The sequence below is a fragment of the Vulpes vulpes genome, chromosome 15 (assembly GCF_048418805.1).
Source record: "Vulpes vulpes isolate BD-2025 chromosome 15, VulVul3, whole genome shotgun sequence".
NCBI classification, from domain to species: domain Eukaryota; kingdom Metazoa; phylum Chordata; class Mammalia; order Carnivora; family Canidae; genus Vulpes; species Vulpes vulpes.
Genome location: NC_132794.1, coordinates 11,536,855 through 11,564,457, shown reverse-complemented (window position 1 = coordinate 11,564,457; position 27,603 = coordinate 11,536,855). Strand labels below are relative to the sequence as shown.

At 44.8% G+C, this 27,603-nt stretch overlaps 1 protein-coding gene across 8 annotated transcripts in view; it reads left to right on the top strand.

Moving 5' to 3' along the window:
- The window catches only part of IFNAR2 (interferon alpha and beta receptor subunit 2), a 56,501-nt gene that overhangs the window by 12,691 nt on the left and 16,207 nt on the right, over positions 1-27,603 (top strand). For 3 of the 8 annotated variants that reach the window (XM_072740783.1, XM_025985147.2, XM_025985146.2), the window contains exons 5-9: positions 971-1,143; positions 3,626-3,786; positions 7,434-7,602; positions 12,313-12,443; positions 16,551-18,098. In XM_072740783.1, the coding sequence (XP_072596884.1) occupies positions 971-1,143; positions 3,626-3,786; positions 7,434-7,602; positions 12,313-12,443; positions 16,551-17,261 (1,345 nt within the window). In that variant the 3' untranslated portion in view covers positions 17,262-18,098. Of the gene's footprint in view, positions 1-970; positions 1,144-3,625; positions 3,787-7,433; positions 7,603-12,312; positions 12,444-16,550; positions 18,099-19,967; positions 20,147-21,401; positions 21,526-25,416; positions 25,575-27,603 lie in introns of those variants that run through there. The other 5 variants (XM_072740784.1, XM_025985148.2, XM_072740785.1 and 2 more) reach the window with 3 other exon arrangements.

Here is a 27,603-nt window from a genome sequence, read left to right as displayed (position 1 = left end):
ACCCAGGGAGGCATGTGGGCACATCAGAAAGCTGCCTCGTCCAGTCTAGGAGAGGCCCAGGTCCACAGGCTGGGCTTGATTACTGAGCAACCGTGACCTTCGGGCACAGAGCTCAGCTTCTCTGAGCCAAGTGTCCTACTTAGAGGAGGCTGCAAAGATTAATAACATAATGGATGGAGCCCTCAATGGCTTTCTTTTTCCGATGTCTAATATCACCCTTATAAGTTGTTATTTTTATCTAGTCACCTCTCCAAGTTTCTTTTGTGTGCTGTTTATTTGGCTAAGAGCTGTTACTACTACTGACTGGCTTGGTGGAAGGCCTCTTGTGAGTTTTTCTTGTGCCGGCCAAAGTCCTAATTTCTCTTTGCGTTAGGTGGTGACAGGTATCACCCCCCTTACCTTTCTGAAGCTCAAAAAATCAATGTCTGTGTTGTCCCTACATAGCACAGGCTGACTTAGGACTAGACCATGTGATCCTCAGCTGGAGAGAGGGCTTCAGGGAGGACGCTCATGGTTTTTCTGTAGGGGCAGGGAGATCTGGGGCCTTTACCACAAAAGCGTAGGGTTTGCTCATGCATTTATCCAGCAAATATTTACTGAGCACTGACTGCATGCCAGGGGTCCGACCATAAACCAAAGTCCTTGACCTCTTGGAGCCTAGAATAGATATTCTGAAAATAGGCAGATATCAATGAACAAATAAAGATATAATGTGGTAGGTGCTGGTAAACAATGTGCAGAAAAATAAAGACAGGCAAGAGGGATTAGGAGAGAAGAGGGTAAGGAATCCCAGTTTAAATAAGGTGGTGAGGGCAGATGACTTGGTATAGTGATATTTGGGCAGAGCCGTAAAGAAATGAAGAAGTTAAAAAAAAGAGAGAGAGAAATGAAGAAGTTGATCATGCAGTTAGTGGATTCTCATCACATAAATGCTGAAGTTTTCCTTTTGCCATTTCTTTTCCTTCTAAAGTAGACCAAACCAGGTGAAGATTGTTGAGCACTGTTCAAATACCACAGCATCATCTTGTGACCTAACAGACGTGTGGGAGGTCCTGCCCGAGACCTACACCTTCAGAGTTGATGGATTCAGAGGGAACACAACGCTGGTCCAGTGTAGCAGCAATTTATTCCTGGTAACACACAGTGAGTGGATCTCTGTTTTTCATCACCATCATTGTCATCAAGATCATCGTTATTTGCTTTGCCTTGAAATAGGAAGGTCCTCAAAGGTGTCTCAGACTCAGGGCTAGGTGCACTGCTGGGCCCTGCCACTTCCTAGCTCTGGAACTGTGAAGCATTTACATTGCCTCTCTGAGCCTCCGTTTTCTCATCCCAAAAGTGGAATGATAACCTGTACTTGGCAGAGGATTCCTCTCAGCCTGTGTGAGGCAGGCATTCTGGCAGCAATGGCCGTGGCTTTCTAGTATATTTCAGAACCCGAGAGGAAGTAGACAGTGAGGTCTTGATGGCCTGAATCTGAGCTGTCGCAACTCTTTGGGTCAGTGTTTTCCTTCATACTGCAACCCCTCCCCTGGATCATAACCCAGTAGCTCTTATCTGTGTGAGTGGGTCTGTCTCTCTCTTCTTTTCCAATGACTGGAGTCAGCTCCCTATGGCACTTGCATTAATAGCTCCAGGGCAGTTGCCAGTGGTCCTCGGCCAGACTCCAGCACTTCTTCAGTGTCCTAATTTGCAACCTATTTCCAAAAGAAAGATTCCATTTCAGCTCCCTGTTAAAGGCGGTGTGGGTGTGCACTCACACATACGTGCTTTAGCAAAGTGATAATGACCAAATCCCACTGCCGCCAACAACTTAGATGTGAGGTTCATTGGAATTGGGTGTGTACATTTAGGTGTGTGTATACATCTACATACCTGTGTGTGTCCAAAAAAGAAAAGAAAGGAAAGTGCCACTTCTAGATTATGGTATTCAGACTATTGCAAAAAATATGGTAAAGTAAGAATGAGATGTCTTTTTTCAAGACCCCGTAAATATTAAAACTACCTAGCTACCCAGGTGTAGAGGAAATGCAGGGAGTGTGCCACAGTATGGTCTTTCTGAAAGTATTTGGCAGTATGTGTTAAAACCTTAATGTGTGCCTCCTCTAATCTAGAATTCCTCTTTAATAATTCATTCTAAAGAAATAATTGTGGATGAATGTCATGGTTTAGCTCCAAGAATGCTCATTGACACAATGATTCTATTGAGAAAATTTAGAGACTATCTAATGTTCAAAACAGCAAATCAATTAAGTTATGGTCCAGCCAGCCACTTAGTGGAATAGAATCAACCATTGAAGAGTCACAGTGAACATCAGGGGTCAGCCAACTTTCCATAAAGGGCCAGAAAAGAAATACTTTAGACTTTATGGGCCACATATCATACACTATATCACCTTCTTTAATTGTACTGCAACCCTTCCCAAAATAAAAACCACTCTGAACTGGCAGGCTGTGCAGAAATCTAACTCACAGGCCAGTTGGCCAGCCCTCAATAGAGATAAATATGCATTAATGTATTTATGAAATGTAAAAAAAAAAAAAATTAAAAAAAATTTAAAAAAATGTATTTGTGAAATGAGTTAAGTGCAATATATACCATGCAAAACTGTGGGTAAGAATGATTTAATTTAGGTGTGTGTGTGTGTGTGTGTGTGTTGTACACTAGTTCAGCTTATATACGTATGTATATATATTTACATTCATACATTAGAGACAAAAGATGGTTAACCACATTCAGGCACAATTGCCTACTGTGTTTTCTACTATTTCCACAATGGTTGGGTATTACTATAATATGAAAATAAGTCATTTTTACTTTCATATTTGGAATACAGCTTGAAAATTGGGAAAGACTGATCTTTATCCCAAAACCTATCCTCCATTTCTCCATTAAGTAATTACACCACTTTTATTGTTCTCAATTTTTCACCAATAAAAATGTATAACCCATGCCTCAACTAGGACCATAGGTAGGATAAAGAGAAGATAGTTGTCTCCATGTGAAAATTGATGTGAGAAACAAAGGCAGAAGAGAAATTATTAAATTTCCTTACTCCCTACAGCCCATTGACAAGTCCTTCAAAAAGGCAGAGTGACATTCCTCTAGGGACTCAACTGCCTACTTTGCTAAAGGCAAAAGGCAATCTTAGCCCAATCTCCGGGATCCTGGAAGTCTACTTTAACATATGAAAATTCCTTTAGAAATTTCCTTTATCTCTAAACCCCACAAGATATATGTTGCCAATCATCCCCCAAGCATATGACCCACCGATACACATCTGAAGGGTCTCATGACTAAGGTTTTACTAGACAGTAATAAATGACCTTTTCCCAACAATAGCTGGCTCCCTCAAGGTCCTGGAAACCTTGCTTCCAAAATTCCTTAGACACACTCTCCCTAACCCCCTCCCAACTTAAGAGTATATCATGGTACACTCCTCATGACCCCAGTGCAACTCTTTCTGCAGGACAGGGGTCCTGTCCCCATGCTTTAATAAAATCACCTGTTTGCACCAAAGAGAGAGAGAGAGGAGATAGTTGTCAAGAAATCAGGTTGTATTACAGCCCTGGAAATACTACTGTTAAACATTGGGATTTGTTTCTGATTTTGTTTTTTAAACAGTGTCTTTGGAACCACCAGAGTTTGATATTGTTGGCTTTACCGACCACATTAACGTCCTAGTGAAATTTCCACCTGTCATTCCCAAGATACTAGGTGGAGGAGTATTAGAGTTTTACTTATCACTCATCATCGAAGAACAGTCAGGGAACATTGTCAAAAAGGTAAGTGGTCAAAACAGTTCTGAGTTGGCAATGAATATATTCGACGCTCTTCTTTTAAAAAAGACATTTGTAGGGGCACCTGTGTGGCTCAGTTGGTTGGGCATCTGCCTTCAGCTCAGCACATGATCCTGGAGTTTTAGGTAAGCCCTGCATTAGGCTCCCTGCTCAGCAGGAAGTCTGCTTCTCCCTCTGCCCCTTCCCCTGCTCATGCCCTCTCTCTCTCTCTGTCCCTCTCTCTCTCTCTCTCTCTCTGTGTGTGTGTGTGTGTCTCTTTCTGTCTCTCTCTCATATAAATAAATAAAATTCCTTTAAAAAAAAAAAGACATCTGTAATGATTAGAACAATTAAGGCCAAAAGGTCTGAGGCAGTGGGTCTGATTTTAGGAAAGAAGTCTCTATAGTTCCTTCATTGTGGAAATACATTGACTTAGTCTAGCAGTGTGGTCTTCTTTCAAAGAATAAGTCCCTTGCACAGCATCAGGGGACACAAAGGAAAGAGAAAGGAGTGTAGTGTAGATGAAGAGAACAGGCTAATTTTAGCACACACTAGGTGAAATTCCAGAATGCTGGAATGAGTGAAGTGGCCCTGCCATAAGAGCAGCTTACGTTGGCATAGCCCATTGCCAAGTATAAACCTTTGCAAGCAATACCAGCCTGCAAGTTATCAGGGGCAGGCACAGGCTTTTCAGGCAAAGGGCACAGGAAGTCAGAGGTCCTGAGGCTGCAGAGGATCCAGTGGATTTGAGAAGCAGCAGAGAACTGGAATGGAATGACCGAGACAGGAAAATAGAAGGAGGTGAGGTCAGAAAAGCAATGGAGCCCAGATCTGATAGTGCTTTGTGGGTCTGTGTCTTTGGAGTGTCCCGAAGCTGCTGGAGGACCTGAGGCTTTAACAGGGACTCCAGCCCGGTGTGTAGAGCATAGGGCCCAAAGGTGGAAATTGGGAGACCAGTTAAGAGGCTATTGTGATGGTAATTACCCAATAGGAAGTAGCAAATTATAGAATTATAATTTTCCCTTTAATATCCACTTGGATTACAATCAACACCCTAATCCTTTGATTAGGAAAAGGGTGCAAAAAATAACAGAGGGGAGAAATGAGCTTATGTTGCTCAGAGTCTGTATCAGGTTTCTTTAAATATCACAATCCAGTCACATCTAATTTATATTCAATCCATGAGCTACTAACTCTGTTTGAGATTATTATTTGTAAAATAAGAACGCTGTGCTTATTAGGATATTGACAACACTGTAAGATGAAAATGGTGGTTAATGAGCATCTTCTTCATTAAAGAAAAATAGTCTTGGGGTTAAATTAGACCTAGAAAAAAAGAAGAGGCTACTGTTGGAATCCAGGTGACAGCTGGTGGTGGCTTGGACCACTTGGCAGTAATGAGAAGTGGTCAAACTCTGCATATGTCTTGCAAGTGGAGCTGTTTTTGAATGGATCGGATGTGCAATGTGGTGAAGAGACAAGAGCACCTCGATAGATGGAGTTTCCATTCGTTAAAATGGGGTGGATTATGGATGGAGGAGGTGAATGGTTGGATATCAGTAGCTTGGATTTGGATATGTAAAATTTGAGGTACCTGCAAGGCATCCAGGAGGAGATAGTGAGCAGGAGTTGAATACTCCAAAGCTGGAGTTCAAGGGAGAGCTTCTAGCTGGAGAGATGTCTGAGGGAGTCACTGGCTTCTTAATGTGTATTGATACCTTGAGACGAGGCAAAATCACCTAGAAGTGCATATGCAGAGAGAAGAGAAGATGTCCAAAGTCAGAGCCCCAGAGGACTCCAAAATGTACAGCTCTAGCAAATGAAGAGACAGCAAACAAGACTGGGAAGGAGCAACCAGCAGGGTAGAAGGAGAAGTAGATGAGAGTGAGGTCCTGGTGGCTGAAAGAAGAAAGTTCCAGGAGGAGAAAGTGATCTCCTGTGTCCGGTGCTATAAATGAGACACGTGACGCAAGAACTATAGATTGACTATTGGATTTAGCAACATGGAAGTCCTGGTGACCTAAATAAAGAGTGATTTCTTATCAAGGAGTGAGGCTCTGATAGGAGTGGAACCCAGAAAGAAAAAAAAGAGAGAAATTGGCCTGGTCTGTTGGGGTGAGGCTCCGGCAGGAGTGGAACCCAGAAGGAGAAGAAAGAGAGAAATTGGCCACAGGGAGGAGAGCTAATTGTTCTAAGGAGTTTTTCTATAAAGAGGAGAGGTTCTCTGTGATGGAAGGTGAGGTCAAGGGAGGGAAGAAGTTATGGCATGTTCCTGTGCAGATGGGATGTTCCAGGAAGATCGTTGGAGCCATGTTATAGAGATGAGTATGGATGGAATCTCATGAGCACAAGAAGGGGTTGACCTTGGCTTGGAGCAGGGGCCGTACATCCGAGGCACAGTGGGAGAGGCAATGTCCTCAGGCACAGAGGCAAATAGAAGCAAGCTTCTGTTTGCCTAGTGAAACAGGAAGCGAACACTGCAGACCCCACCAAGATCATACAATGGCAACACCAGGTGTGGGACCCAGACATTCTGACCCTCCGCTACCATTGGCTATTCTCTTCGAGGCAAGAGCCCTCCCGCCATGACCCGATTTCTACTTCTCTCCCCTTTTTCTTCTCTGTTGCTTATGGGCCATGCATGAGATTTTAGTTTGTTGGGGCTTTTCCTTTCCTTTTTTAATTCTTCCTCCTTCCACACAGAAACTTGCAGAAAAACATTATACAGAAGGCCATATTTGGACCACTGGAAATCTTAATCCCTAGAACTGCTACTATTTTGAAAACTATAAAATATTTTGCAGAAGCTGTTTTTTTTTAATGTTTTATTGTTTTAATTTATTTTTAAGATTTTATTTATTCATGAGAGCCACAGAGAGAGGGAGAGACGCAGGCAGAGGGAGAGGTAGGCTCCTCACAGGGTCCATCCCGGACCCCGGGATCACGCCCTGAGCCAAAGGCAGATGCTCAACCACTGAGTGACCCAGGCGTCTCAGAAGCTGTTTTTCTTGAAAGGGCCTTCATATCATCTCTTTTAATTCCAAAATGGAACAGAACTACCTAAGAAAGAAGAAGCCAGGTGTTTTAAGGGAGGAGATAAGAAATTAGGCATCAGCCACAGTTCTGCCACAGGCAAGCTGTGTGGCCTTGGAAAGTTACCTAACCACTCTGAGCAGTAGTTTCATCATCTGGAGAATGAGGATAGCACCAGTTTTGCGGACTGTTTTAATAATCACGTTCATTAATATTATGAAAGCACCTCCTGAAGGGTAGACATATATCATTAATGATAAAAGATCATCTTTTTTTTTATTCTCTTAGTTTTGCAGGATTATCTTAATGCAAGACAAAATCATCTTGTAAAAAATGATGTCATGGAAAACTTTATTCCTCATTGAAACTTTTTCTACTCTATAATATGAAGCTGCTAGATTAGATTTCATGGTTTGAAAATGTGCATGATATACACATATATGCAGTTTTGTCATCAGTTGCTGGCGCCAAATAACTTTAAAATACTTTCTCCTTTGGAGCCTAAGATATTTCTCTCCTTGTTTAAGATTTCCATGTGAATCCCCAAAGTGACTCTTAGGGCCTGCCTCTAAATGAATTTCTCACTCAAAGTCTTCCTGATTTTTTGCTTCTTTTTACAGCACAACCCCAAACTAAATGAAACCATCACTGGAAATTTCACTTACGTCATCGACAAGTTACTTCCAAACACCAACTACTGTGTATCTGTTTACTTTAACCCTAGAAATCTGGGAGAAGTACATAGATCTCCAGTAAAATGTATCCTCCTTCAGCCTGGACAAGAAACAGGTATAGGTTTTTAAAAATTCATGTGTTGCTTTTACTCTGCGAGAAAACTTAGTTAATGAAAATAACCTGAAAGTCATAGAGCACGAAAGGTATTTCTTCCACTGAAAGTGCATCACAGAGATGTGTTCTGTTGGTCAGTCTCTACTATGACATGGAGTCATTTTGAAGGCGCCACACCATCGAGACAGTCACATATCTACCTTTAAAAAGTCAGATCCTCCTGAAGTAGAAACACTTCTATTTCAGGGAATCAGGATGAAATTCAGTTCTGAATGCCCTTCGCTTGGCCATTATTCAAGCCAAGTGCTGGAGGAGGCAGGGTTCCTGGAAGCAATTGCACGCAGAGGTATCAGAGGCTCAAATTATGGTCGTTGAGTGTGGCTCATTGATGTGGCCTGGCTCGCAGGAAGGTTGGCGATAGCTCCAAATGGAAGGAAAACTCACCAGTGTGTGTGAGATAGTCCCTGACAATGACTGAAAAGTCCTCTGTTTCAAAAGCATCAGAACAATAAACAGTGTAGTCCATGAACCTTCCCCCAGTGGAGAAATCTGCAGTGAGAACAGTCAGGCTTAGGAATATTCACTGCTGATTATTGGCCTAGGAAGTAACTAGGTCTCTAATTGTTTCACCAAAAGTGAATATCTCCACGGAAGAAGCCTTTCTGAATTTCTCCATGAGAGTTTCTTTAACCTGCTGACTTACCACAGTGGGGACAAAATAAGCCAAGAGAAGGAAGCAACCATAAGTGGTATAGCTGATTTGTGGACTAACTGAACCACACTCCACGGTGCCTGGTGCCTGGTGGACTAAGGTGCTGGGTCTGATTTTACTACTCTCTGTTCTTCAGCATTGAATGATGCACATTTATTTGAGATTTTTGAGATTTTATTTTTGAGATTTTATTTATTTATTCATGAGAAACACAGAGAGAGAGGCAGAGACACAGGCAGAGGGAGAAGAGGCTCCATGCAGGGAGCCCGATGCGGGACTCAATCCCCAGACCTCAGGATGAGGCCCTGAGCCAAAGACAGACGCTCAGCCCCTGAGCCACCTGGCGTCCCTGCACAGACCAGTCTTAAAGGAAATAAAGTATCTCCTTTAAAGTATCTTTAAAGGAAAAAGGCCTTAGCTTAAATCATTATTACAGTGTCAGTTAAATACGAGCAAACCTAAACTTGCATATAAATTCATTATGCCTGTTCATTATGCTCTTACAAAAATGTGAACCCCAAACACATTTACATATTTATGTCCTTGGACCAATTTTCCAGCATCAGCTGGGTGTCCAACAATTCGATTCATTTCTGACACTCTCTGGAGTTAACGCAGGTCCCCACAGGTGAAGAGGCTAAGTCTCTCAGGACTGCTCCCCCTTTAAGGTACCAGCTCCAAGTCTGGCCACCCAGACTTCTGTCTGAGGTGGCTACTAATTCAGAGCTCCCGACAACCTCCCTTCTGATTTAGTAGTGCAGGAGCTTCTGTCCCCTGGGAGTCAGGGGGCACCACCCTCCCAATACTTCCATGTGTTCACCGACCTAGAATCTCTCCAAGCCTGACTATCCACAGTTTCTACTAGGTTTCATTACATACACAGGATTGATTCAATCATCATCTGTTAGTGATAACATGCGATCTCCAACCCCTCCTCTCTTTTCCAAAGGTCAGTGGGTCCAGAAGTTCCCACTCTCTAATGACTAGGTTGGTTTTTCATGTGACCAGCCCCCATTCTGGAGCTATCCAGCACTGTCCTGGACTTACCTCATTAGCATAAACTCAGATATGGTCTCCCAAAGACACTCATATCACTCAGGAAATTGATACTCTGTGTCAAGTACCAGGAGCAAAGACCAGATATTTTATTATTATTATTATTATTATTATTATTATTATTATTCTGTGATCTTATAAACAAAACCCCAAAACCAGTTGAATGGACAAATTATTTTTCTCCCCTACTCATAGAATACTTCTGTACTCCATTTGTGTGGGGGTGTTCCCCACATGGAGCAACCCTCCTGCACCAGCTCAGAGTCCTACAATCTAACTCAATTCTGACGCCATCTACCTGGTGTTAGAGACTCCACTCACAAGACTGGCCCCCCCAACACTTCAAATGCCAGTTGCAGGTCAAAGTTGTCACCTCGGTGTCAGATTGAAGATTCTCACGGCCCCCTCCTTGGGTCTGATAATTTGCTAGAGTGGCTCTCTGAACTCAGGAAAACCATTTCTTTACCACGTTCCTGGTTTATTATAAAATGCTACAACTCAGAAACAGCCTAGGTGAAAGAGCTACAGAGGGCAAGGAGCCTCTATGCCCTCTTAGAGCACATCACCCTCCTAGCTTCCCATCCCAGAAGTTCTCAGAACCCGGGTTTAATGCAGACTTCATTACAAAGGCAAGACTGATTAAATCTTTTGCCGTTGCAATTAATTCACCCTCCAGTCCCTTTCTTGCCCCCAGAGGTCCAGGGTTGAAATTTCCAACCCTCTAATCTTTGATCGGTTCACCTGGCAACCAGCCTCCATCCTTAGGGGCTTTCCAAAAGTCATCTCTTTAATAGTAAACTCAAGTGTGGTTGAAGGGGCTTGGTTATGAACAACAAGATACACTCCTTTACCTTCCTTGCTCTTATCACTTAGGAAATTCTTAGGGAATTTCAGAGCCCTATGCCAAGAATCAAGGATAAATACCAAATATATATATATATTTTTAATATAAATCACGAGATCACCAATAAGAGACTCAAATTGGTAACATGACATGACAGAAAGGGATTTGCTGAAACCCAGTCCCCATCTATACAACTGACCTTTGAGGTTGACATGCTCTGTGATGATCAAGTTTCTCCCCTGACTTTTCTGTTTCACCCTCTAAGAAATGGTCACGCAGCCCCACGTTGTCATGTCATCTCATCGTCACTTGGTGTGAACACATCATTTTGCATGTGAAATCAGCCTCCTTTCTTGTATCATTACCCAAGACAGTGCAAGAACAGATATCCCTCACGACCCAAGTATCTGATATCTTAGTTCTTACTGTCTGAAATTCAGGAGTTTCACATAACCTGGATGCCTCACTGCCCAGACTTGCCATCTAAACTACCTTCAACAAGCACAACTTGGGAACCAAGACAGATTTGGATGGTAGGGGATTCTTGAAAGACCACCTGCGACCAGTGTTAACTTCCTCAGACTCAGAGATGAACATTACTATCTTAGGGGGTTACTTATCTGGCGGGGGGAGTTCAGTCCAGAGATCTAGAGAAATGTCTCCACTCTGTTCAAGTCCTAAATCAACTGGTTGGCTCTTTCAGGAAGCCTTCAAAGGAAAGCTGTGTTCAGCCATTTGACAAATACTTATTTGGAGATCTACTCTATGCTGGATTCTTTCATAGATGCTTGGGAGACAGCAGTGAACAAAACAAATAAAACCAAACATTCCAGACCTCGTGGGGCTTATGTTGCCGTAGAGAGATGGAAAAACAAAATTTAAAAAGCAACTTTCAGTCAGAAGGTTGAAATTTTCCAAAAGGAATTTCGACAAGAAACTTATGGGGGCCTCAGTAGGACAGAGCAGGTTCTGTAGAGCCCTGGTGTGGCCAAAGTCCAGCCTCAGAATGACCCAGTTATTTCTTTCAAACGAACTCCTTTTCCGCATCTTCCTGTCTCTAGGGCATCCTGTTAAATAACAGACCTTCAAGTAAATTTTAAAGATCTAATTAGCTCGATTGAATGATTCCTCAATGGGGTAGCATCCCATCTAGCAAGTAGAAATGAGCCCCAAAAAACAAAAAAAAAAAAAAAGAAAAGAAAAGAAATGAGCTCCAAAGGGCTGCAGAGAAGGAAAAGGTTTTTAAAGGCAGGACAAGGAAGTCAAACAGAAAAAAGGACTTTGGAGTGAGGTCACCTCTCTTTGGGGGACAAAAGGGTCTTATCCTAGTAGGTGGATTACCTCTTGGTGCTGAGTGGGAAATTCCAGAATGAGCAGTAAAGATTACAGTCCTGGGGAGGGTTGAAAATGCAATCAGTTATGAAGCCCCAGTAATGGCTGCATGGGCCAGGCATAAGTGACTTCATTTTGGGCCTAGGGTTTTCTTTTTCTTTTCTTTTCTTTCTTTTTTTTTTTTTTTTTTTTTTTGACAGTACTAACAGATGGCTATGGAGCATTTGAGATGTGGCCAGTATGACCGAGAAGCTGAGTTTGATGGGGTTTTGTTTCATTTTTTTTGTTTTTTTTTCAGTTTTGGTAATATAAATTTAAGTAACCACATGTGGCTTATGGCTACTGTGTTGGGGAGTGCAGTCATAGAACATTGTTAGACTAGAAGACATTTTACTTTGAAAAATTAAATCTGCCACTTTTACCCTTGGAAAAATATGTATACTCGGACTCCTTTCCATTCTATTGTATTGAATGATAGTTTTTCTAACATTGGCTCCTTTGTGTGTGTGTGTGTGTGTGTGTGTGTGTGTGTGTGTGTGTTTTAAGATTTTATTTATTTATTCTTGAGAAACACAGAGGGGGGGTGCGGGGCAGAGACACAGGCAGAGGGAGAAGCAGGCTCCACACAGGGAGCCAGATGTGGGACCCGATCCCGGGACTCCAGGATCACACCCTTTGATACCTCATTCCACCATCAGCCCAATGTGATCTGTGATCATTTATTGAATTTATTTTGAAATAAAATCATTTCATTTTTCATTAACAGAGTCATCAGAATCTGCCAAGATAGGAGGAATAATTACTATGTTTGTAATAGCGGCTGTCATCGTAATCACCATAATAATACTGAAACGTGTTGGTTATATATGCTTAAAAAATCATTTCCCCAAAGTTTTGGTATGTAGTCTTTTTTTTAAGTTCTATCTTCATCTTTTATTTTAATTTAAGGGTTTTTATTACACTTTCAAATATTTTCACAGCAGGAAAAAAATCCCATTTTCTAAAAACACCAAGCTAAGTTTTGTCACTGAGTGATCCCCAAATATATATATGTACCTAGATTTCCGTTTTCTGTTATCTGTTTATACTTTGCGCACATAATATTCTTAATGATCACATAGTATTCCATTGTCATTAGTGTATTTATTATCTTTCCCTTAACCATTTTCCAACTGTAGGGCATTTGAAATGATTTCCTTTCTTTTCTTTTCTTCTTTGGCCTTTATGAATATTGCAACGTGTTTCATTTTTTATAAAGTTTGGGCTACTTCAGTGGAACATGTACACAAAGTGGATTTATCTTATGAAAAGATAAAGGATTAATTTATAATGCCAGTGGTGACCAGTAAGTACACACATTTCTCCATAGCTCTCCTGATGTTGACTAATCATTTTTATGACTTTGGTTGATGTAATGTGTGTATAAAGGTCACCCACAGTTGCTCTCATTCGTGTTACTTTAATTACTAGTGAAACCAGCCATTCTGTGTGCCTTCATTTTTCCCTCTGTCCTTCCCAAAGTACACGCTTTCTGCTCGGGACCCTCAACCACTCAGACAAAGCTGGGTATTGATCTTACATATTTCCGAAACCTCTCGTGTCCTTTGACACATTGGCCCATTATTTATCATTTTCTCTGTCCGATTCCTGTTTCTCTATATTCGTTTTATAATTTTTCATCCAGAAAGATCTCATTTTTCTACGTTTGAACTCATTTCGCCTTTTTCTTCACACGTTTTAACAACCACATATTTCAGCATTCCTCTACAGTTGATAAAATTGTACTCTTCTTTTCCTCATCCTTATTTGTTTGGTTTGGGTTGGGGGAGGGATTGTTTTTTGGAAGGGGATGCTTTGGGAAATTTTAATTACAACTGGTATTTGAACCCAGCTGGCATCTGGCTGTGCTGTACTGCATTTCATCCACACTGTAATCCTTGCAATTCAAGAATGGACTTTTTCTTTTTAAGATTTTTTTTATTTATCTGAGAGAGAGCATGGATGTGAGCACATAGTGGGGAGTGGCAGAGGGAGAGAAAGAATCTCAGGCTGATTCCCGGCTGAGCAGGGAGCCCAACTCAGGGCTCAGTCCCAGGACTCCGGGATCACAAACTGAGCTGAAACCAAGAGTCAGACACTTAACTGATAGAGCCACCGAGGCGCCCCAAGAATGGATATTTTTTATCCTTGGTATAAAATATCTTTTGGAGTCTTTTATGTCAGCAGCCAGTTGCAGCCTTATCTCAACCCAAATCCACCTCATCCTGTCTGCTGTGTATTTATTCCTTTGGCCTTGAGGTTCTAAGCGAATCCTACTCCAATTCATATTTCTCATTGCAGCCTTGAGATAGACCTGTAGCACCACACCCGTTTCCTCCTAGATAAATTCTCTGCCTGAATTACCTAACTGGTTACTAATCCTCCCCCCAGATCTCCCTGAGTTTCTCCCCTTCCTAAGATTCATCCAAATTATATGCTAATTATATATATCCCTGTTATTTATTGTGTTGACCCAAGTACTGAGAGGAGGTATTGGTAACTTCTGTCTTTCCAGTATTCCTTCATTAAAAATTGTTGCTCTGTGTCTAAGTAAAAACTCTAGGAATGACAAAACAAACACTTAAGCCTAGTGTATTTGTTTAATCAAGAATACATGTTGCAAGATTTTTAATGGCATCTTTTTTATTCTTTTCTCTTTGGTTCTTTTGTTGTTGTTGTTGTTTCGCATTTAACAATGCGAAACAATGCGAATATTTATTGAGTACCTACCATATGTCCACATGTTCTAGGTGCTAGGGATACAGAAGTGAACAAAACAAACAGAAAATGCTGCCTTCGTAGATTTTAAAGTCTGTGGAGTAAGGGTAGAGACAATGACAGTTTATAGATGATACAACTGGTGAAGTAAAAAATTCACATGAATCTAGAGATAAATTATTAGGATTAATAAGTTTGACAAATTTGATACATATGAAATAATATCAGTATGAAAATATATAAACATGGACCTGCTTTTCAACATCCAAGACATATACATATCATATCGTAAAGCTCTGTGAATTTTCACAAACTCTATGCACACATGTAACTCATGCCTAAATCAAGAAAGATAATCAGCCTGCCCAGAAGTCTCTCTCCTGACACCTTCTAGTAAGTACCCCCCACCAAGGATAACCATTATCCTGATCACTAACAGCATAAATTTTGAACTTTTTGAATTTATACTTAAGTGGAATCACAGAGTTTTTTTAAAAATACCACTGTAGGGGCACCTGGGTGGCTCATTCAGTGAAGTGTCTGCCTTTGGCTCAGGTCATGATCTCAAGGTCCTGGGATGGAGTCCTCATTGAGGCTCCCTGCTCAGCGGGGAGTCTGCTTCTCCCTCCATCTCTCCCCCCTGCTCATGCTCATTCCCTCTCTCTCACACACACACTCTCAAATGGATACATAAAATCTTTTAAAAAATTGTTTTGATAAATAAAAATAAAGATACCATTGCAATAGTAATAAAATTACTCTTAAAACATTTCAGAAATCAATCTAATAGAAGATATTACAGATCCTTTGTAAAGAAAATTATAAAACCTTATCAAAAGACTTTAACAAAGATTTGGTCAAGTAGAGAACCCAGAATCAGACCACCCACACATATGGAAACATGACTAATGATGAGTAGATATTGCCATGGGGAAAGGATTGGCTGGTCAATAAATATATCTATATGGGAGAATATGAAATTGGGTCTCTCCCTCACACCATACACAAATATTGGTTCCAGGTATATTAAAGAAAGACAAAACTGTTAGAGTTTGAGAAAGCACCATAGGAGATTCTGTGTGACCTTGGGGTAAGGAAGATTCCCTCAGACATAAAAAAAAAAAAAAAAAAAAAAAAGCAGGAACCATAAAGGAAGAACATCAGTACGTTTTTTTTTACATTACATTAAAATTAAGATTTTCTTTTCATCGAATGCCATTGAGGTTGTAGAATAATAAACCACAGGCTAGGGGGAAATATATGTAACAAATAATGATAAAACAAATAATCAACAAACCATTAGCATCCAGATTATATAAAGAGCTCCTACAAATCAATAAGAAAAAAAATGAACAACCCAATTGAAAAATTCACCCCAAGGCTGTGTTGGGTAGGATAGAGGAAGAGCAGGTTTGTCAAACTGAGCAACCCAGATAGGCATAGGAGAATAGAGAAGAAGACAATGCGGATGACGATTCCAGGCTGATCACCTCCTCCCCATTAGCTTTATGGTCGTGAACCTAGAGCAGAATCCACCAACATGGCAAGACTCAGCCTGCCTTGTATTCTCCTTAGCTCACCCCACTCAACTGTATCCTGGCAGTGCTTTGTTCTAAGAGCTGTGATAGAGTGAGCTCTAGTCTTGCCATTCTCACCCCTGACTCTAGGGATCTCCTGCCTCCTTAAGACCCTCTCTCCAGTCCAGGGGACTGTGACCCCAATGGAATCGGCTCCCTTAGAGTCTCTCCTCACCCACAATTCCCTGGCATCCTTTAAGAATGTCTTGATAGCCCAGAATCTAACTGGATGGGTACTCTGACATGCAGGAAGCAGCAAGGGGAGCACAGTAGGCAGGAGTAGAAGCCAGAACCTCGTCTCTGCTGCAGGCAGCCTACCTAGCTTGAAATCCAGCTTCCCCTACTCACTATTCATGAACCTTGGGTAAATTGCTTCACCTCTCTGTCTCATTTTCTCATCTGTAAAATGGGGATAAGAATCGTGAGCCTACTGCGTGGCATGGCTGTGAGGGCAAAATGCATTATAATGAGTAGGCAGTAGGACTTATTTGCCCAGCAAATCGTAAATACAACATAACCGTTAGCTCCTATTACTGATTATGCTGGCATCAGCACTGCCATCCTCACCCCTGTGCAGTTACTGTCATTGAGCTATGTTATGTCAAAAAGTAAAGAACACTTACAATTGATATTCTCTCTCTCTCTCTCTCTCTCTCTTTTTTTTTTTAAGAATTTTTATAACTTCTCAACCTGGGTATTCCCTGAGATGCCACCATTAGAAACAGTGGCTTTCGTGGAGGTGATTCACGTTAACAGGAAGAAGAAAGTGTGGGATTATAATTATGACGACGAGAGTGACAGCAATGATGATACAGCAGCCCCTCAGACAAACGCAGGTGGCTATACCATGCATGGACTGGTGGGCAGGCTTCTGGGTCCAGCCTCTGCCTCCTCGGCCACCCCGGAGGACTGCATGGAGCCGGACTCTGAGGAACCTGACCCGTCAGAGCCTGACACTGACATTGACACTGAGCCCCTGGTGCCATCCGGGCCCAGCCCGGGGCAGTCAGAAGGCACAAGTGGGGCCTATGAGTGCAGAGGGAAGCAGCTCCAGGACCCCATTACCGAGGAGGACAGCTGGTCCACTGGAGGGTCTGGGGACAAAATTACCTTCAATGTAAACCTAAGCTCTGTTTTCATGAGGGTCCTCGATGATGACTCGGAGGTCCCTCCAGGGCTACCAAGTTTTCCAGAAGAGACATACAACCTACAGGAGTCCCACAGCCTGGAAACAAGTTTGCTGGCGGCCAGCGGGGAAAGGACACAGCCCCTCTTCCCCACCCCCTCTGCAGAGTGCCAGTGGCCTGAAGATGTTCTTTCTGATGAAAGTGACAGTTCTAAATCAGATGTTGACATCGGAGATGGCTATATAATGAGGTGAACCCCCAAATATTTCCATGGACTGACAGATACCTCCAGAGTTTCCCTCCATGCACTGTCACTTGTTCCTTTGTGGTTTGCAAGTGTTCCCGCAGGGATGGTGTTGGAGACCAAGGTGGGCGCTCAGGGTTCCTGGTGATGTCACCTATGCAAAGTTTATGCAAATTACCAGCCTGGGAGGAGAGTCTGGAATTCTAGGACTATTCAGCCCAAGTCCCATTGTTTACATGTCCCAAGTGATGCACTTTGAAGGGGAAATGCCCTGTCCAGTCCCTTTACTCTCCTGCCTTTATGTTTCTGCATCCTATCTCCCAGAGTAAGGAGCAGGCTTCCCTGGGGTTTGCAGGGGTGGCCCATGGCCCTACAAGATTTCTGGGAAATCATGAAATTGGCCAGGGTGGGAGTGGGGAGAGAAAAGCTAGACGCTCAGCGTGGTTGATCGAGGGAGCAATCAGCAGTGTTGAGTCCAGCAGGCTCAAGGAAGGAGCCAGAAGGCAGGCTGGAAAAGAGAAGGAAGGGAAGGTAGCCAGAGAGAAAGGAAGGGGACCTACAAAGAAACAAAAGCACAGGTTCCAATTTGGAAATAGGGAAGGTCCTGCCCAGTCTTGGGCTCCTCCCAGATGTCACATTCTGTCACCTACACTCAGAGAATTGCACCCCTGGCCATTTGTCAGATGGCCTCAACTGGAGTCTGGAGGAACTCCAGTCTGGAGGAAGACAAACTCACACACAGAAATAACTCTAGCATCTGGCAGGTGACTAATAGGAGATATTTGCATGAGGGAGAGGGGTAGAGACTCAGAGCCAAACTGTAAGATTAAAAAAAAAAAAAAAAAAAGAGCGAGAGAGCAAATGTAAAATTGTTTCAAGGTCTTCAGAAGAAATAAGGCATAAAATTCCCGGAGAGCCTATTTAACCATTTAAGAAGCGCTGTGTGCACTGATTCCACATGTCCTGTGTGTGACCACAGTTCCTGTGGATGGCGGAGAGGGGGAAGGGAAGTCCCAGAACATCATGGAGCAAACCAGACAAGAACTGGGACTCAGGTCTGACTCAGCTGCTATTTCCCTGTGGGACCCTGGGTACTTTGCTTTGCCTCTCTGAGCCTGTTTCTTCAGTTAGGAAGTAAGGGGGTTGGACTAGGTCATCTCCAAGATCCTGTGGTGCTAGGAGAAATATTCAAAAATACACAGGGTTGAAGACTCCGGTGAAGGTGAAGGTGCTGCAACCCTGAGAGACCCCTCACAAGGTGAATCAACTGTGTGGGGCCTCCTGTCTCGCTCCCTTCGCCCCAAGAGCCAACTTCTCAGCCCTTTCTTCTAGATCCATCCCAAAGGGGAAAAACAATTATGAGTCCTAGCTCAAGGACTTGGAAGAGACTACTATTTCTATAACTGTTCTCAGTAGGAAAGGGACTTTGTCGTGTGAAGTCCATTTCTCTGCCCTCTAAGTCATCTGTCATATTTTGAAAGAGTTCCAGAGTGGTCCTTTGGAATACCCTTTATATGGCTGCTTTTCTGTGTGTGTTTCCATTTTGTATCCTGGTCTTCAGTGGGTGAAGGATAATAAATACTTTTTAATACATACTGGGTAACAGTGTTCAGAGTAGTTTCTCATGAGAGTGTAAATAGGCAAGCCGCTTTGTGGTCCTGCTGGCATCTCTAGGGTTAAACAAAAGTCCCTGTGTGTGCCAGGTGGAACCCAGGGAACGTTCCTCTCCCCTGCTGTGTTCCTGGTGGAGCATTCTAAGATCAGACAGCAAGTAGGGCACTGCATCACCCTGTACTTACCCAGCTCTGGGTTTTCCAACCTTACCACTGCCCAAGCTTCGAAAGGGGAAATTAAATCTTTCTCAAGCATTCCTGAAAGAGAGTTTTTGCCCAACAAATGACTAGTTTTGTGGCGTTTATCCCAGGGTGGGAGGGGGTCACGAGGACCCTTTTCAACTGTCTCTGCTCACGAGCGTGCTTTAAAATCAACCTATTTGCAGGGACAGGGGATCATAGTGGAAAAAAAAAAAGAAAAAACTTGGGCAGTACTGAATGGGTATCAAGAAAAACCAGCACCACCCGTAACCCCGGAGAGAAGCTCTGGGTGGGCGTCCCAGTGTGTTTATTTAACTTGGAAAAGCATGCCTTTAATGTTGGGGGGCGGCGTCCCCCAGATCCGGGGCACACTGTACGTGCACTTTCGCAACCGTTTTCCTACCGGTGTTTTCCACCCACGCGATGTGGGGAAGCCAGGTCCCCTCCCTCCGCGTCTCCCCTCCTCCAGCTCCCGAGCCCCGCCCCCCCTCCAGCAGCCCCAGCCCGGCGCTAGGGCTCCGGCCCCCAGGGGGCGGGGCCTGTGTGTGGGCGGGGTCTCGGCGGGGGCGGGGCCTTGGCGGAGATGGGTTGACGGGGGCGGGGCCTTGGCGGAGAACGAGTTGACGGGGGCGGGGCCTTGGCGGGGGCGGGGCCTTGGTGGAGACGGGGTGGGCGGGGGCGGGGCCCTGGCGGGGGCGGGGTTGACGGGGGCGGGGCCTCGGCGGGGGCGGGGCCCTAGGGGGAGATAGCGTTGGCGGAGACGGGGTTGGCGGGGGCGGGGCCTTGGCGGGGGCGGGGTCTCGGCGAGAGCCTCTGTGGAGGCGGGGTCTCGTGGGGGCGGGGCCTCGGCGGGGCGGGCCTCCGCGGGGGCGGGGCCTCGGCTCGCCCCGCCCTCCGGCACCCGGAAGCGGCCCCGGCGCGGAGCGGGGAGGTCGGCCGGCGCCTGCGGGAGCCGGCACGGGGGCGCTTGCCCGGCGGCTGCCGCGGCCCCCGAGCGCCCCCGAGCGCCCCCCGCCGGCTCCCGGCGCGGCCATGCGGCGGAGCCTGCGGAGCTGGCTGGGCGGCTGCCTCCTGATGTCAGGTGAGCGGTCCGCGGGGAGGGGGCTCCCGGCCGCGCGGGGGAGCTGGAGGCCGAGCCGCGACGCGGGCGGCGACCCCCGAGCGGACCCCAGGCGCCCCGGGAGTGCGGGCGCGGCGCGGCCCCGGAGCCTCCCTTTCAGCCTCAGCACCCCGGCATCCGAGCTCTGCCTCTCCGCCGCCCAGCTCTGTGGCTTCGGGGCTCTAAAGCCACCGAAACCTTTTCAGCCCTCCTCCAAGTTTCCTCCCCGGCCTCCAACAGCAGCGGACCCCTCCCGCCCTCCTTGCTGAGGCCCTGGCTCCTTCCAGGACGCCGCACTCTCCGGGCCTTCCTCCCGCCTCTCGGGCTGTTTGCACCCCGGTCCTCCAGCCCGGCCAGATCTTGCCCAGGCCCCGGCCCGCCGGCCCTGTAGGGGATACCAGCAGAACCCCCCCTGGAGTACCATAGTACAGGCCCGTGGCTCAGTGTGCGTGTCCCTCGGCACCGGCTGCAAGAGGGGCCAGTGGTTTATCACACTCTTCACTCTGCTTTTGGGTATGCTTGATATTTTCTATTGAAAATGGGGACGCCTGGGTGGCTCAGTGGTCGTGATCCCGGGGTCCTGGGGTCCATCCAGCCTCAGGCTCCCTGCAGGGAGCCTGCTTTTCTCCCTCTGTCTAGGTCTCTGCCTCTCTCTGTGTGTCTCTCATGAATAAATAAATAAAATCTTTAAAAAAAAATTGATTTCTATCTCTACCCCGGATCTCTCCTCTGTGCACCAGGCTCCTTTCTCTAGCTGTCTGGGACATTTCCTGCAGGTCTATCTCTCCAGTATCTCCAAGCTAACGCAGCTAAAATAAGACTTTTGGTGTCTTTGCCCCCAGTGCCAATCAGGACATCAGGTGCCCAAGCCGGGAATGAATATTAATCTCTCCATACCTAATGTAGACAAAGTCTAGAGTCTATACCTCTGGAAATATATCTAAAATCCATCTACCCACACCCTCACACCTTTTTCCCATCACCCAAATCCAGGTCACCCCCAACTGTCCCCACTTTACTCTTGCTCTCTGCCCCACCCTGACCCCCCAGCACCCCCTGGCAGTTCTTCAGATAAAATCCAGAGAGTACAGCTAATGTATGTCTCGTTTCCCCTCACCCACATGCCTATCTGAAGACGTGGAACCATACGGGAGACCCATGTGTTGGGTACGGTCATTTACTTCTGCAACTGGTTTTAAGGAGCAAGGATGCCAACTTTTTTTCTTTTTTTTAACAGCATTAGGGCTGGTGCCACCTCCTAAAAACGTCAGGATGAAGTCAGTTAATTTCAAGAACATTCTCCAGTGGGAGTTGCCTGCTTTTCCCGAAGGGACTCTGACTTTCACAGCCCAGTACCAAAGGTGAGTCTGGGATCCTCTTGGCAGAAGGGCCCTGAGCTGGTCACTGAGCTGGACCAGAGGTGAGAGCCTGACTGCTGTCACCTGCATGATCATGATAACTCCTAGGGAACCTCCCTGCTGGCCTTTTTCTTTCTGTCTGGAAAATTCTTGTGAAAGTTCTCTTCTCTGAAAAGAGATGCATCAACTCTTTCTTGCTTTTTGTTTGTTGTGATGGTTCAGCATTTGACCATCACAGGGCCACTGGTAGATACAGACACGTGTGGGCATGGATGTCATTGGCCATAGTGGTAGCCTGTTGCCCTATGAGCATATGGGATTTGTCACAATTGATGTTTTTTTAAGAGAAAAAATGTCACTGATATCATCTCCGCTTATTAGAGCTGTATTGCTAGAAGTCAACAATTTGCAAGTGGAAGCCATCCAGGAAAACTGTGGTATGCAAAACAGGAAGGCCCTTGCCATCCAGCCACCCATCCCCTCCAACAGATTATGACAGAACCTCACCATGCAGTGGGGTGCAGATAATTTGCATGGTGGGTGCTCAGCTACTCTGTGGCTGTGTCCTGAATTTGAAAGTAAAACAGCTAGCTGCTGGTTCTGAAAAGCTCTAGCCTCTGAAAGCAGCAGAGGCTAATGAAGGAAGGGTGAGTATCACCAAGACAATTATCTCAGCGGTGCTCTGACCGTCCAGTACCTGCCCTGCCGGTCGATTTTTCCCTCTCCCGCCACAGGCTAGACTGCAGGTGACACACCTTTACGCCAAGTGCAAATAGCAACAGGAGGCCAAAGGGTGATGAGCCGACACACCTGCTTCCAATATGACCCAGAAATGTGCAAAGATAGTCCCTTTGATGAAGCAGGAGGAAACACAGGTCCCTAGATCCCATTAATCCCACACTCCTCCTCCTCCTCCAAATTTCTTTTGTAGACATAGCCCAGGCCTGCTAAGGCAGGGAAGAAGTAGGAAGATGAGTAAGATAGCCTTTGTTTACTTTTTGGGGAGCTCCTTTGTTCGAAGTAATTTGCAGCCAACAGAACACTTTTAAGATTTCAAGTACAGGGATCCCTGGGTGGCGCAGCGGTTTGGCGCCTGCCTTTGGCCCAGGGCGCGATCCTGGAGACCCGGGATGGAATCCCACATCAGGCTCCCGGTGCATGGAGCCTGCTTCTCCCTCTGCCTGTGTCTCTGCCTCTCTCTCTCTCTCTGTGTGACTATCATAAATAAATTTAAAAAAAAAAAAAATTCTTAAAAAAAAAAGATTTCAACTACAATGCAAAGAACTTCCAAATCACTTATGTCCACATTCACCAATTTTTAAGATTACCACACTTTCTTTCTTCCCCTTTCTCTGTCTTAAGTCATGCCCTTTGCCCCTTAAATTTTCATCATGAATTTCCTAAGAGTGAGGGTAACCTTTTATATCACCACCTGCAGCCATCAAGGTTGGCAGCCTCAACATTGGTGCAGTGCTTTTGTCCGACCTACAGTCCTCAGTCCAGTTTTGTCAGTTTTCTCAAGGATTTAGGAAGGATTGTTGTGCCACTCATCTTTCCCTCTGTGCATTTTCTACCCCTGATTGGTTTGATAATTTCATGACTGTTTCTACTCCCAACAGGGAGCCTGCTTCTCCCTCTGCCTATATCTCTGCCTCTCTGTGTGTGTGTGTGTCTCATGAATGAATAAACAAAATCTTGAAAAAAAAAAAAAAAGAATTCAGCTTGAGAGGCTGTGTGTACAAACTCTCCCGTATGTGTGTGCTGGGTAAGGGTGACCAGAGGAGGGGTACTTTGGAGGATGAGTTGGTGATTTGAATGTGGAAACATCTTTGTTGGTTTTTTAAAAAAATATTTAGCTTATTTGATAGAGAGAGAGCGTGCACACACGTTTGTGTGAGCACATGAGCAGAGGGGAGAGGGAGAGGGAGAAGCAGACACCCCACTGAGCAGGGAGCCCAAAGCAGGGCTTGATCCCAGGACCCTAGGATCATGACCTGAGCCCAAGGCAGACACTTAACTGACTGAGCCCCCCAGGTGCCCTGGAAACATCTTTGAAAATGAGATGTAAATATGGAGAATGGGTTATATTACCTATTTCACAGGGAGGAAAATATTTTTAAATGCAATAAAAATGACTTGATAAAAGAGAAGTTATTGCAAAACAACTTTTGAAATACTCCATGTTCCAGCCAGTTGATGATGCATTAGTTTAAATGAAGGAAGTGGCCACATGTGAAAAAGCCGCCTTAATGCACTGACCCCTGGAGTCTCCAAATGATGGGATGTCAGGCAGCCCATGAAGAGTTGACTGGCGAAGTGTTTGTGGTATAGTAAGTGAAACGAGCAGATTATAGGATAGGCTGAGCCCGATGACCTCTACGTACTTTTATTTTTTTTTAAGATTTTATTTATTTATTCATGAGAGACACAGAGAGAGAGAGAGAGAGAGAGAGAGAGACAGAAACATAGAGAGAAGCAGGCTCCATGCAGGGAGCCCGATGTGGGACTCGATCCCGGGTCTCCAGGATCACGCCCTAGGCCCAAGGCAGGTGCTCAACCACTGAGCCACCCAGGCATCCCGACCTCTACGTACTTTTAGCAAGAACTTGTGGGTATCGCCTAGAATGTGGCCAGGTGTGCGGTGGTGCCCAAGACCGTGAGCCCCAACGTCAAGCCAATCCGAGATCCACTGGGCAAGTTTCTTAGGTTCTCCATCCCTGCACCTCATCTATGGAGTAGGAGCAGTCTCCGTCCTGCCCTCATGGGCTGTGAAAATTCAGGGACGTAATACAGATGAAACACTTCTTGCCCTGCCTAAAACCTACGTGCTTGACAAGTGGGCTCTGACTGTTTTTATCACTGTCATCTTGGTTGTCCCCTCTGAGGACAGCCACATTGGAGGAAGGGACACAGAGGAACCAGCCAGACAAAATCCTCACATCTTGCAAGACAGGAGACTGGGTTTCCTCGGGTCAGGTGGAGCTGATTACATGTCCTCCGGTGGCTGTGACATCTCGAGGTCACATGCACCTGGTGGCTCTTCCCAGACAGTGTTTTCCTCTATAAGCTTCACGCTTCTACCACGCTTCTCCCTTCAGGGCTCGAGCTGTGTTTTAAAGCAATCATATGCAACAAATCTGTAGACAGATGAATCATTTTATAGTTTTTCCCTAGTAATAGCAGCCGTAGTGATTTGTAGGACGTTGTTTGAAATTCCTATAATAGGCTTATTTGGGCTAATCCATGTATAGCAATACCCTCAGACTGTGTACCTCTGCTTCTATAAATTGCAGAATCAAGGAGGGAAGCTTTCTTCGTCAAACATATCGAAGACTCAGCCCCGTGTTGGAGAGGCACACAGCTCATGAAAGCTGTGAAAGTCGCTGAGGGAGTTCTATTGTGAAGACAGACACCTCTTTACGTTGAACCTTGTTTCTGCCCCAGATCGTTTGACCATAGGACAGATTTTTTTTTTTAATTTTAAAGATTTTATTTATTCATGAGAGACACACAGAGAGAGGCAGAGACATAGGCAGAGGGAGAAGCGGGCTCCCTGTGGGGAGCCTGATGTGGGACTCAGTCCCAGGACCCTGAGATGACGACCCCAGCCAATGGCAGATGCTCAACCATTGAGCCACCCAGGCGTCCTGGGAGAGATTATTTTTGACGTGACTAATGATATCTCAGGGATCACTGAAGTCCCGTGGGGCACAGTTTGGGAAATGCTCATACAAAAAAATAAGCTTGCTGTTCATCAAAACTGATGATGAAGAATTTGGTGTATTTTTCTCGCATTATCCTCCATCACCCTTTAGTAGTGGGGATTAATAAAGCACTGGTCACCCCCAGAGTGGACTGGAGTGAGAACTTTCATGTTTTTTTCTGATTTTACAGTTATAGGAAATTCCAGGATCTATGCACAAGTACTGCCTTCACGGAATGTGATTTCTCAAGTCTTTCCAAGTATGGTGATCACACCCTGAGAGTCAGGGCTGAGTTTGCAGATGAGCATTCTGACTGGGTAAACATCACCTTCTGTCCTGTGGATGACAGTAAGCCACTTTGTTTTCCATTTCATTGTCATGCCATCATCATGCCTTGGTTTTCTTTCCCCAGGAGGTAGCCTGTCAGAGGGAATTCTTTGAGTCCCCACAGAGTGGGTGGCCTTGCAGAAGGGGGTTAGGAAATATAATAATAAGGAGATCTATGACCCAAAAGAGGTTTGTGGGAGAGACCGGAAGGGATAGCCATAAAGTCAATATGATAATTAAATATAAATCTATCAACATTAATGCCTGGTGGCTATAGAATGAGTTGAGGCCAGTGTTGTCAATGAGAAGAACGGGAAGGATTAATGTAGTACATTTTCTGGGAGGAAGTCAGTTTGGAGTTAGGACGTCAGGAAATGTGACATGACAGATAGAAGAATAAAGGTTATTCAAGACAGGTGTCAAATAAAGGTTACTCGAAGACCAGACGCAGACGGCCAGCTTGGCCAGAAGGAAGGACAGAGCACTGGAGTTGGCTAATGGCAGATGCATTGGGTCAGGCTGGCTGGTAAGCATCAAAAAAAAAAAAAAAATGACCCCAGGTTAGATCTGGCGGGGGACTCACCAGAGGTTATGAGGTGAACATAATTAGAACATCAGGAATTGGAAACTAATGAAGTGACCTTATAGCAGTTGAGACAGCAAGAGGATAGGGGGTGACAGGAACCTCATTAACAAGGCTCAGGTGCAGCCTTTCAAGGAGTAGCCCCAGAGAAATTTGGAAGGATCGCATCTACTCAGAGTGGGGTCTTTATACCACCACCTGCTCTGGACCCCCACGGCTCCCAGAATTTCACCCTCCCTGGTGGGGAATGCAGCTAGGATGCCCTTCCACTCTCTCCCAATTCTGTCCCAGGCTTGGGCAACAAAACTCTTATTTCTGGAGTCAGAAATTATCAAAGTAATATGATCTTTTTTCTAGGGATCTTTATAAAAACTAAGAAAAGTCAACATAAAAAAAAAAAAAAAAAAACACAAGCAGCTTGACAGTAGTCAAGTTTTCAAATCATAGTTCAGGTTTCTGCCCCTGTAATTGTTCACTGACTTACCAGATCCTGACTGGTTCCAGTTCCCTATTGGGGCCCATCTGTGGAAGTTCCCTTTAGAAATTCATGTAGAATAGATAAGCAGCTTGCCCGAAGGTCACACAGATAAGGGGTGGCCCAGCCAGGATTCTGAGCCAGGCCCCTGCACCCATGCTTTTAGCAACAACTCCCCTACTTTGAGTACTTACCTCTTGGACTTTATATGACAGGAAAGATATCAGAAAGAATTTGTTTATGCTTGTTTTGAAAAGATAGTAAGTTTTCGGGATCCCTGGGTGGCACAGCGGTTTGGCGCCTGCCTTTGGCCCAGGGCACGATCCTGGAGACCCAGGATCGAGTCCCACATCAGGCTCCCGGTGCATGGAGCCTGCTTCTCCCTCTGCCTGTGTCTCTGCCTCTCTCTCTCTCTCTCTGACTATCATAAATAAATAAAAAAAATAAAAATAAAAATAAAAAAAAGAATAGTTTAAAAAAAAAAAAAAGTAAGTTTTCTTATCTGGTTTTTAGCTACCAGCATATTAAAAACAGGGTAAAATCCTGGAAACAGGCCCATTGATAGCCTCAAAAAAAAAAAAAAAAGAATACAGGATATAACCTGAATAGCACTGTCACCCAGAGATACTTATTATCCATTGTACAATTATTACTGAGCGCCTACTATATGTCAGGCACATTCTTAGTGCAGAAGCTGTAATAGTGAAACAAAATCCCAGCTGTCATGAAGCATACACTGTAATGGGGGAAGACAAATAAACAAATAGATATATATTTTATGATAGATGTGACTGTGGTTCCCCAGAAAATAAAGCAGGGTCCTGGGGCAGGTTGTGTTGGGAGCTGCTCTTTACATAGGGTGGTAAAAGAGTCTCCCTGAGGAAGTGACATTTGAACAGAGACCCAAATGAAGTGAAGGGGTTAGCCACATAAATATCCAGTAAAAGAGCATTTGGACAGAACAGCTTCAGACTCTGTTGGAAATCCGTATG